This window comes from Corvus moneduloides, chromosome 2 (genome assembly GCF_009650955.1).
Source record: "Corvus moneduloides isolate bCorMon1 chromosome 2, bCorMon1.pri, whole genome shotgun sequence".
NCBI classification, from domain to species: Eukaryota; Metazoa; Chordata; class Aves; order Passeriformes; family Corvidae; genus Corvus; species Corvus moneduloides.
The window spans coordinates 68,686,352-68,698,931 of NC_045477.1; the positions used below are offsets into that span (position 1 = coordinate 68,686,352).

Consider the following 12,580-nt stretch of genomic DNA (forward strand, 5'->3'; position numbering starts at 1 on the left):
AAATCCCTGATGTTTTTAAGGTGGGCTTTAATTCATTGATTAGTGATTAAAACATTAATTTTGTGCCAGGTATGGACCTGTACATGGTGGCTTTGGGCACATGTATGGATCTCCTTGCATCACTGTGTTGTAGTCTCGTTCTTCTTTGGCTGACCATAGAAAAGAATGTAATGTTACCATATTTGCGTGTTGCTGCTTATTCACGGCAATATGTGCGTGCTTGGTTGTTGCTGTTTTTGTTAGCATGGTAGAACCCACGCTAGAGAAAGGAAGCTTGTTCTAGTGCACAAAACAATGCTGCCACTAAATAAGCTCTCTCTGAAAGGAAATCACACATACTCCAACCCTGTATCATGTTGTCAGTGACAATTTTGAGCATCTTTAACAAGCGGTAGAGGTCAGTTGCTGATTTCAGCAGGCCTGTTGATAATGTTAAAGATGGTGTTTAAGCCAAAGGGCTCTGAAGCTTCCAGCAGCAAAATTGTATTCTTTAAACTATATTATTGAAATATTTTGGAAACTGCAAATTTCTGTGTGTGAAGAATGTTTTGTTTAGTTTTTTTGTTGTTGCAGTTGCTGTAATATAAAAACTGCATCTGCAGGAGACTGAAGGGTTATTTGATGCTGGGTCATTTTGTACTTAATAGTTTCCTAGTGCAAATAATTTTACAATTCTTACAGTATTGCTGCTGTGGAGCAAGCTGAGAAGTCTGTAATCCCAGTCTCCTGAGTTAAAAATGACAACCTTTCCTGGGACCTCATCTTGAACATATGCTATAATTTCCTCATGTATCTTTTTTTTTTTTTTTAAATGTGGAAATTCAGAAACTAAATTCTGGTTTGGAAGAAAATAAGTGTCAATAAGTTACTAGTAAGAATTTCCAATTCTCTGACTTCTTTTGACTTTACAGATGTTGAGATGAGCTCATCATGGTACAAATTAAGACCTCAGCTTTAAAGTAGCAATCGAGGAGGAAAAAATAGTGACATTTTTTAATCTGAAATACCTTGTATCACTACGTGTTTATGTTGTATGGAGAAAATCCTCTAAGAATATCAAATGATCAGTTTTAAGTGTGTTTAAAATCCATCTGTTTTGCCCATTGGTTTTGCATTGGTGATGGCTGTATCAGTTGTAGATGATCATGGATAATAGGAATTTGTACTCCACAAGGATTTTCTTGTTACTGTTTCTGTGTAGGAAAGGCCACTTGAAACCAGTTAGTCTTAGATAGACTTCCTCCTTCACTGTGTTTTCCAGTCTTGACTGAGCAGGGGTTGTTATTATCTAGACTGAGAGATGTATATTTAAGAAAAAAAAAAAAGGTGGGTGTTGAATATGAAAATATGAATACACCTTGCATTATTAATTGTCCTTTTAATGTCATCAGTACAATGGTGAACTGTGTAGCAACAGGGCTGTTAGTCATAAGTTATTCATATCCTGCTTGTGTTTAAAACAACAACAATAGTAATTTAAAATTCTAATGAAGTTGCAAACTCATTTTTAGAAAACCCTGTTGAGTTAATTGCAAGGATGGGCATTTTTTTTAGTACTCTGTACTGTGCTCTGTAAAATATTCTAGAAGTCTTCAGGATTAAAAAAGTCCAATGGTATGCCTCGACAAAGTGTAATGTTTGTGTCTGGTAGTTGTTTAATACATGTATTTACACAGACATCTAGCCAAGTGCCAAGTGTTTCTTCTCTGGTTTGGTCTCTTTGTTTGTTTTTTGCTATTTGGCTTTTTTTTAGTTGAGTATTAGACTATCCCTCATGCACACTGCTTTCGTTAAAGTTATTGCTAGCTGTGGTAATGAAGTCTTAAACTGAAAAAAAAAAAATCCAGTGACCTCTAAGATGCATGGATTCCTAGTATTAGATTGTAGTTAGAACTGTCATTCCAATTTAACAAATACTTACGCTGTTTTGAATATTGTACCAATCATTTTATTCCCTTTATTAACAGTAACTAGTAGGGAAGTGTACTAAATGCAGGTTCATTTGCTTTTACTATGTTCTTACCATACTGTATCTTCTCTGGTTTTGAAATACAGGCAGTAAATTTGAGGCTTTCAGTCTTTGTGGTAGAAAGCCAGATGATAATGGAAAAATAATGGTATTTCTCAGTTAGAGGTGTGTGAAGTTTTTCAAAAATATCTCAGAAGTTTTTCTCTATCTGAAAATGTTTATATTACAATACAAGTACAGGAATTTGTAAATCCTTAATGTATATAGAAGCTTTCTTTTTGCATATGTGTTAAAATTATTTGACAGTTCAGAAACTGGCTGGTGAGGGTAAACAGGAATATTCTTTCTTAGCTTTAAAGATTTCCAGTGGCAGTGGAAATCTGCCACGTATCTGTAGTGATGTTTTCAAGAGAGAAGACCGTCGCTGAATGCAGCACACAGTGCTGGTTGTAACGAGTGGAGTCAGGAGTGAAATGTGCCATACAGTGCTAAGTGATTGTCACAGTGCTTTTTTTTCACCTTCACTTCTACAGTCTGACAGAATGAATTGTTGTCTACCTCTGATACAGAAAGAGTTGATGATTCAGCATTTGCAAAGCTCCACTTTGTGTACAGTGATGACAGGGAATGGTTTCTTCTCTTTGACCTTCAGCTGGGGGGCCTGACATGACCAGTGCTACCCTCCTTCCTGGATCTCTTACGGGATTTTCCTGAGAGAAAGCAAGAAAATCGTGTTTGTTTATTACCGCATGATGTTTGTGTATCTTGCTCCCAATTTCTTCTACAAAAAAATAGGCTACATGCAAATTTTTTGGAGTGGAAAGGTCAGAACATAAGCTGATTGTTCTTCATCATAATGTTGCTTCAGTCTGGCTTGCATCCCACAATTGATTGCCTAGGAAGTGTAGATAAAGTATTGGTGGATATTTTTCTTGATGTCCCACCTTTTTTCATTCTCTTTTCCCTTTCTTCATCTTACACATTCTAAGAAATATCCCTGGTTCCTGGATAACATTTCAAGTCATGCCTTCATTATATCCAGATAAGGATAGAGTAATTGACTGTATCTGATTATGAAGCTCAAGCACTGGCTTCAGGTAGCTCAGAGTTCAGCTACTGAGAGAGCTGGCTGTGGCTTGAGTTTCTCTTGCCACAAAGGGCTTAGTTGCTGGTTCTTAGTTACCTCCAGCATTATTTTTAGGCCTTTGGTCCTACTTTTTGGGCAGTTTTGAGTTTTTTATGACATTAAGGTATTGAGAGTCAGCTACATAAAGAAAATTATTTTAGCTCATGAACACAGTTGAAAGCTGTGACTTGAAAGTGACGGGGACAATAAAGATCACAAAGCATAGAACAAATGGCAGAAACTGGATAAAGCCAGTCTTTATCCATTTATGGAACACCTCTCTTCAGGGTTTCAGGCAAATACAGAGATGAATTAAGTATCTTGGAAGCAGGCCTTACTCTTCCTAAAGGATCATTTCCTGGACTCTGAAACACTATCCCACAAACTTTCCCAAAGAAAAGCTGTTGTAGTCAAAATAATTGAAAATGAGGTGTACACGATTCCTGAGATGTGTTGGGAGGTAGTGCTCATAGATTGAGGTACTGTCTTGGTTTGAAAGGATGTTGGATGTGGAGAAACACAGATGTCCTTCTAAAAATGCATAGCTAAACTTATTTTTTTTCAGGTGAGGGAGTGGAGTTTAACTCTTCTGTGGTAAGCAGAGTGAAAAATAGTGGAGATAGTATATACGCTTGGAAGACAGCCTGTTATTACTAGTGTAGCCTCAGAAGGTGGAAAACCAGGACTCAGTTTGTGTCTTTCTGCAAAGACAATACCCCAGAAATCCTTTCACAGAGTCAGCAAAGGGGGAGTGTTGAGCCTGTGGAGCAGCATAGCAAAGAATAAGCACAAGGACCAATATGAAGGAATTACAGATGACTCACTGTGAGAGCACTTCCTGAATGCCTTCTTCTAGTTTAAAATGTCTCCAGCTGTGTAGCCCTCTTACTGAGTTCAAATAGGTAAGTATGTTGCACAGGGAAAATTGTAACTCGTTTTGGGGTTTAGAGTACTATTTATATGAATAGTTGAAAGATTGCCTTAGCTCATTCTTTGTACGTTCTTCAGTAATTGAAAGCTAAGAAAACCAAACTTCATTCCTCTATTTGTACTTGCCACTTCTGGTCCTTCTTATGTTCTTTTTTTTGCTCAGTTTCTTAGTTCTTGTTACAAGGAAACACCTACTGTCTTGAAGACAGAATGGGGTGCTACAAAGTGGAAAACAAGTGACAGTTGTTCATGCCTTATACATTATCTTGTTGCACTGAAGATGCTGTTCCCCACTTCGACATTTTCCTTGCTTAAAGGACCAGCAGAGTCAGTAGAATCCAATTGTTGTTTCAGTAAAACTGTAAAAAAACAAATGTGTATAAGCTTATTTAGAAGAGTCGATTGATCCAGCTCATCCTTGTTATTCCTAAGTTTTTAGATCATGGGAGCACGTCTGTTAAGTGTTTTTCACAGAGTAACACAATATTGTGTTTTGAATCAGTGGCTCAGTATCAACACCTTAGGACTCTGCTGGAAACATTCTAAAGCTCTTGCTCACTGGTTTTGGAGGAAGCCTGGGTCAGCTGGTTCATCCAGATTTCTGCATGCTTTGCTTTGCATTGCTGCCTGTGGGATGCCCTGGCTGAATATGTACAGCAGTGCCTGGGCATACTGAGTGTTAAGTTTCAAAACTGCTTTATGGATGTGTTAAAAATATATACTGTGGTGGCCAGTGAACATACATTACAAGGGACAGAGAGTTCTCAGTAAGACAAGCCCCTAGTACCACAAGAACCACTTTATGTTAGGGTGACCAGAAAGGCTTCTCCCAGGCTGCCATGTTCTGTTATGTGAATCTATCCCAGTTTGGATTCCCCGGTTGGCTGTCAGCCTCCACCCCTCATCGCTCCCCCAGAGCTTCCCCACTGGTCCCCGTTCCCTAGTCCTGCCCTTTCCCCACCCCCAGATAAAACTGTGAGCTGCGGGATCATGTTGGTGTTTGCCTCTGCACCCTTCGCCAGCGTAGCAGCAATAAATGCTGCTGGCGGAACGCACGCAAATGCCCTTCTGGACTCTTTGGTACCGACGGCATTGCTGAACCCACCCGTGCGGCTGTGGGGGCACGCGGGACCCCACGGAGCCGGGCAGGGACGGTATTGATATTCCTCTCATTTTGAAGGGCAGGAACACTAACTGTGAGTCAGTGTTGCTCTTTTAGATATCATAAAGTAATTAACACAATTGGAAGGATAAGAATTTTGTGGATGTAAGTTTTCTCATGTTTTTGAAAAAAAAATTTGCGATGGGCTGTATTCTTTGAACTTTGTTATGGGGTCCTGACGTATAGAACCTGAGGATATTAAAGAATTTGTAATAAATTTTGAATTTCCCATAATGGAGCATTTCTTGCTTGAACAAGATCATACTGTGGCCATTCTAAGTGAGGAGTAGTTGGTAAAGAGGAATAATGCAGCTCATCTAAGTTCCAGCTGTCTCTTTGATCCTGGTGTGCCTTTTGACCTGCTATACAGAACTAAAGCTTTTACAGCTGCTGCATATGACTGATAATGACGCTGTCTCTAGAATTTATTGAAAAAATATTCCTTCATCTTAATTCCATAAATGTCAGGATGAAAGAATGAAGAAATATATCCTTATAATGCTCCAACCATGAAGTATTGTTTGGGTGGTTCTCTTATTTCTAGAAAAGAATTTCACTTCTGAAATAGACTTGGTTTCCTTACATGCTTCTAGAAATGATATGTAAAGAATTGAAAGCAAAATATTGTGCATTTATATTTTTAATACAGATTAATAAGAATTGCATACTTTAAGGAATGAATAATTTTCCCTTTCTTGATGATAATTCCATCAGTTACATTTTACTCAGTGTCTTACTACTATTTCGGGAAAAAATTAGCTTCAATTCAATAAAGTGCCAAAAGTTCTTGTGCTTTAATGAAAAAGTTAGGAAATATTGATTGTCTTAATTGGTTTATTTTGAAGTTGTCCTTCCAGTTTCCTAAAGCCATAGGAACACTTCGTTTTTGCAGAGGAAGGTCTTAACTGTGGTTTTGTTGTGGTATAGAGATGCTTTAATGCATTCAGCAGAAGTATGATAAAATGTAGATGCTGTGTGTGTTTTGGTTTACATTTGTGCTTAGAAGAGGATTGCAGCAGCTGGTTCTTCCCACCAGTAGCTCTCTGACTTCTACATCTGTGTGTCTGGAAATGTTTGTGCATTTTGCCAGTTCTGTGTTTTCACGGTTCCAACTTTTATACAAATACCACGGTAAAATGTGGAAAAATCCAGGTCTTGCGTATAAGGCCTTAGTATTTAAAATGTGATGTTCCTGAACTATTTGCAGAGGCTGTCCAACTTTAATTGCACTTAACTTTCAAAGTCCTATTTTGTTTCAGTTTTTATCCTCACTTCATTTTTACATGCAAGTGACAAAGTAGAAAAGCACATTGCTACTTCAGACAATATTTCAATTGTGCATTTACTACTTAAGTTAATAATAAATTTTACCCTTACATTGTCTTACCCCACTTACCCTTTCTATATCTCCATAAACCTCACAGATCAAATCTGTAACTGTGTTGGCAGAAGTAGTCTAAACTCCTGAAGTCAAGTCACCTGGATCAAGGTGTTGCCTTGGTCCGCTGGGTTTCCATTCTACTTTTGAGGCTCTTTAAAAATAAATAAATAAGCATGAACACTTCTTCTGTTTTTTAAAGTAAATAAATTCCATTAACCTAAAAGGTAGCCAGTCAGAACAGAACATATTAAAGGTAACTGCTCTCTGCTTTTTTCAATGCTTAACAGATAGTAGGCTGAAGTAGTGGTACCAGCAATGAAAACAGAATAGCTTATACCACATGCTGCATATATAAAGTGCCTAGAAGTGCTTATTGTAATGTTTTTGCTGTTAACCAGCATTTAGACATACAGATTTACAGTTTGTGATCGTTTAGAATAGAATGAGGTAGGCTGGAAGGGATTTCTGAGTTCTGCAGACCAACCATGCTCTGTTTAAAACAAGTTGCTCAGCAACCTGTCAGGTTCTGAATTTCTCAAGACACAGACTCCACAGCCTCCTGGACATTCTGTGCTAGCGTTTTACTATGTTTGTTATTTTTAAAATTTATTTTTAAGTGCCTTCCTTATCAAATTTAAATTTCCCTGTATTTCAGCCTCTGTTGTTTCTCATTGTTTTACTGCATGCTGCTGAGTCTGTCTCCACCTTCTCTGCGCTCTCCCTTAGCTAGTTATAAACAGTAGTAGTTGAGAAAGGAGGGCCCTCTGGAATACTGGGGGGGAAAAGGACAAAGTCATAGGAAGTGCAGATAAGGGTGAGGGGTGTAAAATAGTTTCAGAAGTGGCTTTTTGTCTAATGGTTAGCTGGACCAGTGAAAAAACAGGAAGTGTTTTTCGGCAAGGTCTTTTAAGACAAGAAGAAAAGAGACAAAAATATGACAACAGTCAGTAAAAACAAAGTTGTGAAAAAGTTAATACTAAATACAGACATGTGGGGGTTTTTGTGTTGCTGTTGTTCTTCCTGAGCTCCTCTTAAGACTTCTGTAATATAGCCAAGTATTTTTCTTTTTTTCTTTTCTAAGGTAAAAACTCAAAGACCTATAAATTAAGAATTGTCAGCAGTGTGATAAGCAGTGTCTGAGAAAGAGATTCTTACACTCTCTTGTGCAGATCTAGAGAAACATAAAGCTGCTATTTTATGTTATCTTGGAAACATAGTATCTATAAGTCAGGAGAAAGTGAACAGCTGAAAATGAGTGAGCCCTCAAAGAACCCTAACTATTCTTTACAGTAAGTATTTGTAGAATAAAATTGCTTGGATAATCACTAAATAATTGGAAAGGAAAACAGCAGAGATCTCTCCCTATAAGTGACACTGTCTAAAAAGTGAACTTCCTGCTGTCCTAAAACAGGAATGACTCTGTCTTCCCATTCTGCCATCTATTGTTCATCTGTTACCCATCTGCAACTCTCTCTTACACAGGGGCTTATGCTTCACTGTTTTAAAAATCTACTTAATAATTTTCAGAAGGATATTTCTATCTTTTTTTCCAGGTCTGAATGAAACCCTCTTGACACACAGAGGGATATCTTCTTTGCCTATTTTGGGTCTATCCTTAGTATTTCATTTTTGGTTTATGATTGTGCAATAGAGTTGTTAGTCTGGTTGTGTGTTAAGATCACTGCTTGTCATACTAAGCCTATGCTCTTGCTGTTCTCTGTAGTACTGACTATCATTTTTCATCATCACTCTCAGTGTTTACTGGAAGTTAAAATTCCTCAGATTGTAAAGTTTCTAAGTGGTATGGTGACATGAATAATGAAAGGTGCCCTGTATCTATGGAGTTTTAGTTCTGTTAAATTCTTCATTCAGGAGTTTGAGTAAGCCATTCTTGGGTTTAGTTAGCATTTTGTTGACTTGGGGTTTAAAGGGGTTAGTTTTATTTTTGTTGGTTGGTTGCTTGGTGGTTTTTTTTTTTCCCAGTTGTGTAGAAAAGGACAAGAGAACATAAATCACTTATTTGTCCAGTAACTTAATGGGATCCTTTATCATTGCCTTTTCTAGTTTGTGGGGTCTTTTCCTAGGTGAGTGTTGTTTTTTTTATTTTTTTCATGTAATATTGCAAAATATCAAATGATACTGGAATGGAAAATAAAATTTTTTCAGTTGTGTTACTTTTCCTGCAATAAAAATGATAGAAAGATTAGTCACTGGCTTAATAAGAGAAGGACTAGACGTACAAATAATATTTTAATGCACCCATATGTGTAGTCCTTTCTCTTTTGAAATTTTTTTTTTTTTTTTGCTATTCACAAAGTGGTAATTATCTTCACAATGTAGAAGATAATTCTCAATGTATAAGAATATAAGTACAAAATACACTGTCTTCTGTTTCATCAGTTACTAAATACTCAACACTTCCCCTTTTCCCCATGTTCATTCAAAGATCTATATATGGCACAGTGTACAATTAGCTTTTTCATATAGTTGTGGATGGTTACTGTGTGTGTATAATAACAACAGTTCCTGAATTCAGTTAGGTTCTTCCAGACTGACAATGCAAAGATTTCAAATTGTCTTAGATCATCTCTGTAGTTATTAATTCTGCAACTGTTGTTGTGATGCCTAGTTTACTTGCGTACAAGAAGAATATCCAATTAAAAAGTGAGTATCCAATCTTTGTCTACTTCAAAATATTTTACTCCATCATAGTTTGAAGGGATTTTTCATGTAAAAGGTACACCTACTAAAATGTGGTTTTGCTCCTAATGTCTTTTTGCACATAGGAGCTCCAGTGTGAGCACTGGTGCCAGGTATTCTGAAGTAGTCATGGAGGCAAGTAGTACCATGTTTGTTCAGATGTGCTCTGACTGATGGCTCTGATGATTAACACGAGTATTCAGTACTCTTCTGTTTTGTGACAGAACACTTCTAAAATGGTTGAAATTCTTCAACACTTTCGTAAATAGTGCTGGGAGCATTTCCACTTCCCTGTCATAGAGACTAAATACATAAAACATGAGGATTTTGTGTGCATTTGTGTGTTAGCACTATGATTTATTCAGCCTTATTAAAACTTGTATCTCTTTTATTCTCCTTAGATTTTAGAAAACATTAGTTGTTTTAATGTATTTCACGTTGTGGTTACTCTGTTATGCTTCTGAAAAGATAGGTGTTTGGGTGTACTTGTTTAATGTTATGTTTGTGTTTTTATCTTTTCCAGTTCCTGAAACAGTTGGGTATACATCCTGACTGGCAATTTGTAGATGTTTATGGTATGGAACCAGAACTGCTTAGCATGGTGCCAAGACCTGTATGTGCAGTACTACTTCTCTTTCCAATAACAGAAAAGGTAAATGTTCATTTAGTAATCAGTTAAATGCTTTTGTTGTAAGTGAAATTGGAATGAAAGTTTGCATCTTGTACTTTGGTGTCATATTAGAGTCAAGATGAGACTTAACCCTTATTCAGGAGACTTTTTCATTAAAAACAACACAAAAAATGCTTCCTTCAGAACCTTCTGTTGCTAACCTTGCATGTATATTTCTGACTTCAAATCAGAATGGGAAAAGCTAATGTAGAAGCACAGAGAAATATGCCTCACATTTTTCTATTACAGGCAATTTAAGGCCTTTTTTAATAAGCACTGTGGAATGGCTCAATTTGCTATTTTTAGCAGAAAGCTGCAATAGCATAAGGAAAATAAGAAATAGTGTGTAGGACTATATGCAACTCCTTTCTGGGTTTTTGTCTTGTTACACTGACAATCCTTCAAACTTCAATCCACTTTCAGTTCAGTCATCACATCAGTATTGATGTGGCTTTCACTTCTTGGACAGATGGGATGTATTATTAAGATGAAATCCGCCTCCCCACACCCCCCCATCTTTTGTTATGTTGGACTTCGAAGAACTTGATTTGGTTAAACCTTCAAGTGTGCTTATTTTGTGTCATCACATGCTTTTACATAGTGTGATTCATATTGATCTGTCAATTTCTAAAAGTATGTCTTGGGGTGACTTTATCATGTGTATCCCATATCGCTGCCCTATGCCTAGAAATTAACTTTGTGCCTTTCTACGCCTCTAAACTGAGCCTGAGAGGGGGAATGAAAAACTGAGCAAAACTTTTTCAAAGCAGTTTGCAGCTTGTTCAAGGTCACACAGAGATAGCGTTTTCTTCCAGCTGTGGCAAGGGAGGGAGGAGGCACCCGGCTTGCTGTTTTCCCAAGTCAGTTTTTTGGCCAGTGGTTCAGCTTCTTTTTCTCCGGAGAGAGACTGAGAGTTGAATTTTTTTTTCCCTTCCCTGGAATTTTGGATTTTCTCCCTTTTCCACTGGATTGCTTCAATATTAGAACACATCGGGAGGACTTTCCACCAAGCCCCAGCTCCAAGGACACCAAAGGGAGGGCTCTAACACTTTCCCAGGTTTTTCCTCCACAGAGAAAGATTTTATTATTTAGCATTATTTTCCTTTTCCCGTGTGTTTGTTAAATAAATAGTTTTTATCTCTTTCACTTTCCTTTCAGGAAAATTTATTTTTTCCCGAACCTGGTGGGGGGGGGGGTGGTTGTGCCTTCTCTCAGAGGATGTATTTCTAAATTTGGCCAAACCGGTACAAAGTATTACATGGTCAGCCAAAAAGGTTGAAGTGAATCTGTCCACAATTCATTGTTTTAATACGTCTCTCAAAAAGAATATGTAGCTTATAAGGACAAATCACTTAGCTATTAAAGCTTAACTTCTACAACAAAAGGCGTTTAAATTAGAGGGAAGAGTGATGACAGGTCAGTCTACCTACACATTAGGTCCTGTAAACCTCTGCGTTCTCAGTTTCTCCAAAACAGCTATGCAGGCAGTCCTTTTCAAGCTTGATTTCAGCCACCTTGATAGTTTTGAGCTTAATCAAACTTTCAACTCACCTGTCTTCAGGAAATGGCCTTCCTGTCACCTTTAAAACTTTGTTTTCTCTGTGCTGTCATTTCTGGCTGGCTGTTTGAGCTACAGGTCTGAGCTCTTTTTGTGTCTGTCACTTTTCTTTTGACTCCCTGCTTGTGCAAACCTTTTTTTGGATTATGCTATGGAAGCATTATCTCATGGGAAAGAACAACCTTGTTGTTGTTCCAGAAGGTGTATCCAATTTCATCCTAAAGAAGCACATGACAAACAAAACCAGAGAAACAAAGTATGCTGTGTTGCATCAATCAGTCGAATCTGAGAACCAGCCAAGTGTTCAGCATGTTAATCCTTCTGAAACATAAGGGACACAAGTGTTTCTATCAACTGTTTAGCGTGGCTGTGTGAAGGATGAGGTCCCAATGGGAGGTCCCAATATTCTAAAGCTTTTGTTGGGCAGTGTAAACTCCACAAGACCCTTGAGCATATTTCTAGAGTAGTTTTTCCCTCCTCAGCCTCCCTTTCAAAATGGCCTGTAAAATTACACTTTTATTTCATTTATGATTTATTTGTTTCTTGGCTGTGTCTACATTTGTGAAAGTGCCTATTAGTTTTTCTGCTTTTGTAAACACTTTTCTCACATGTCTGTCTGTCCTTCTGTCTGGAAGTTTGGTTGTTTCATGGTTCATATATATCAATTTCCTTGAGCTTGCTTTTAGGGCAAGCTACTCTTGTTAGCATACAGATAATTTTAGGATTGTTGTCCACTTCAAAGGTCAATGGCTTTCTTAGTCTGCATGGTAGGCTGACAAAGGGAATATTGTGAGTGTTTGTCATTTTGGGCCTAATGAATGAATAGATCCAAATGAATATAAATTATGGGATATAGCTTAGGTTAGGAGGAACCTCTTGAGGTGATCTGGTCTAACCCTTGCTCAAAATTGTATTTTTGGTATTCTCAGTATTTGTATATTTATTTTTGCTGTGGATTTTACTTTGATTGGGGGGAATAAATGGCAGCTGTATTTTTTACTTCTCTAGTCTGAACTTTTTGTCCAATTAAGCTGTATGAAGTTTTTATCTCAAGGCTGTTTTTTGTTAGCTTGTAGATAAACAA

The 12,580-nt window shown here is 37.4% G+C and overlaps 1 protein-coding gene across 1 annotated transcript in view; it reads left to right on the forward strand.

Moving 5' to 3' along the window:
* UCHL3 (ubiquitin C-terminal hydrolase L3) overlaps window positions 1-12,580 on the forward strand; it is a 44,387-nt gene that overhangs the window by 742 nt on the left and 31,065 nt on the right. Inside the window, exon 3 of the mRNA XM_032099968.1 lies at window positions 9,792-9,920. Coding sequence (XP_031955859.1) covers window positions 9,792-9,920 — 129 coding nt within the window. The remainder of the gene's footprint in view (window positions 1-9,791; window positions 9,921-12,580) is intronic.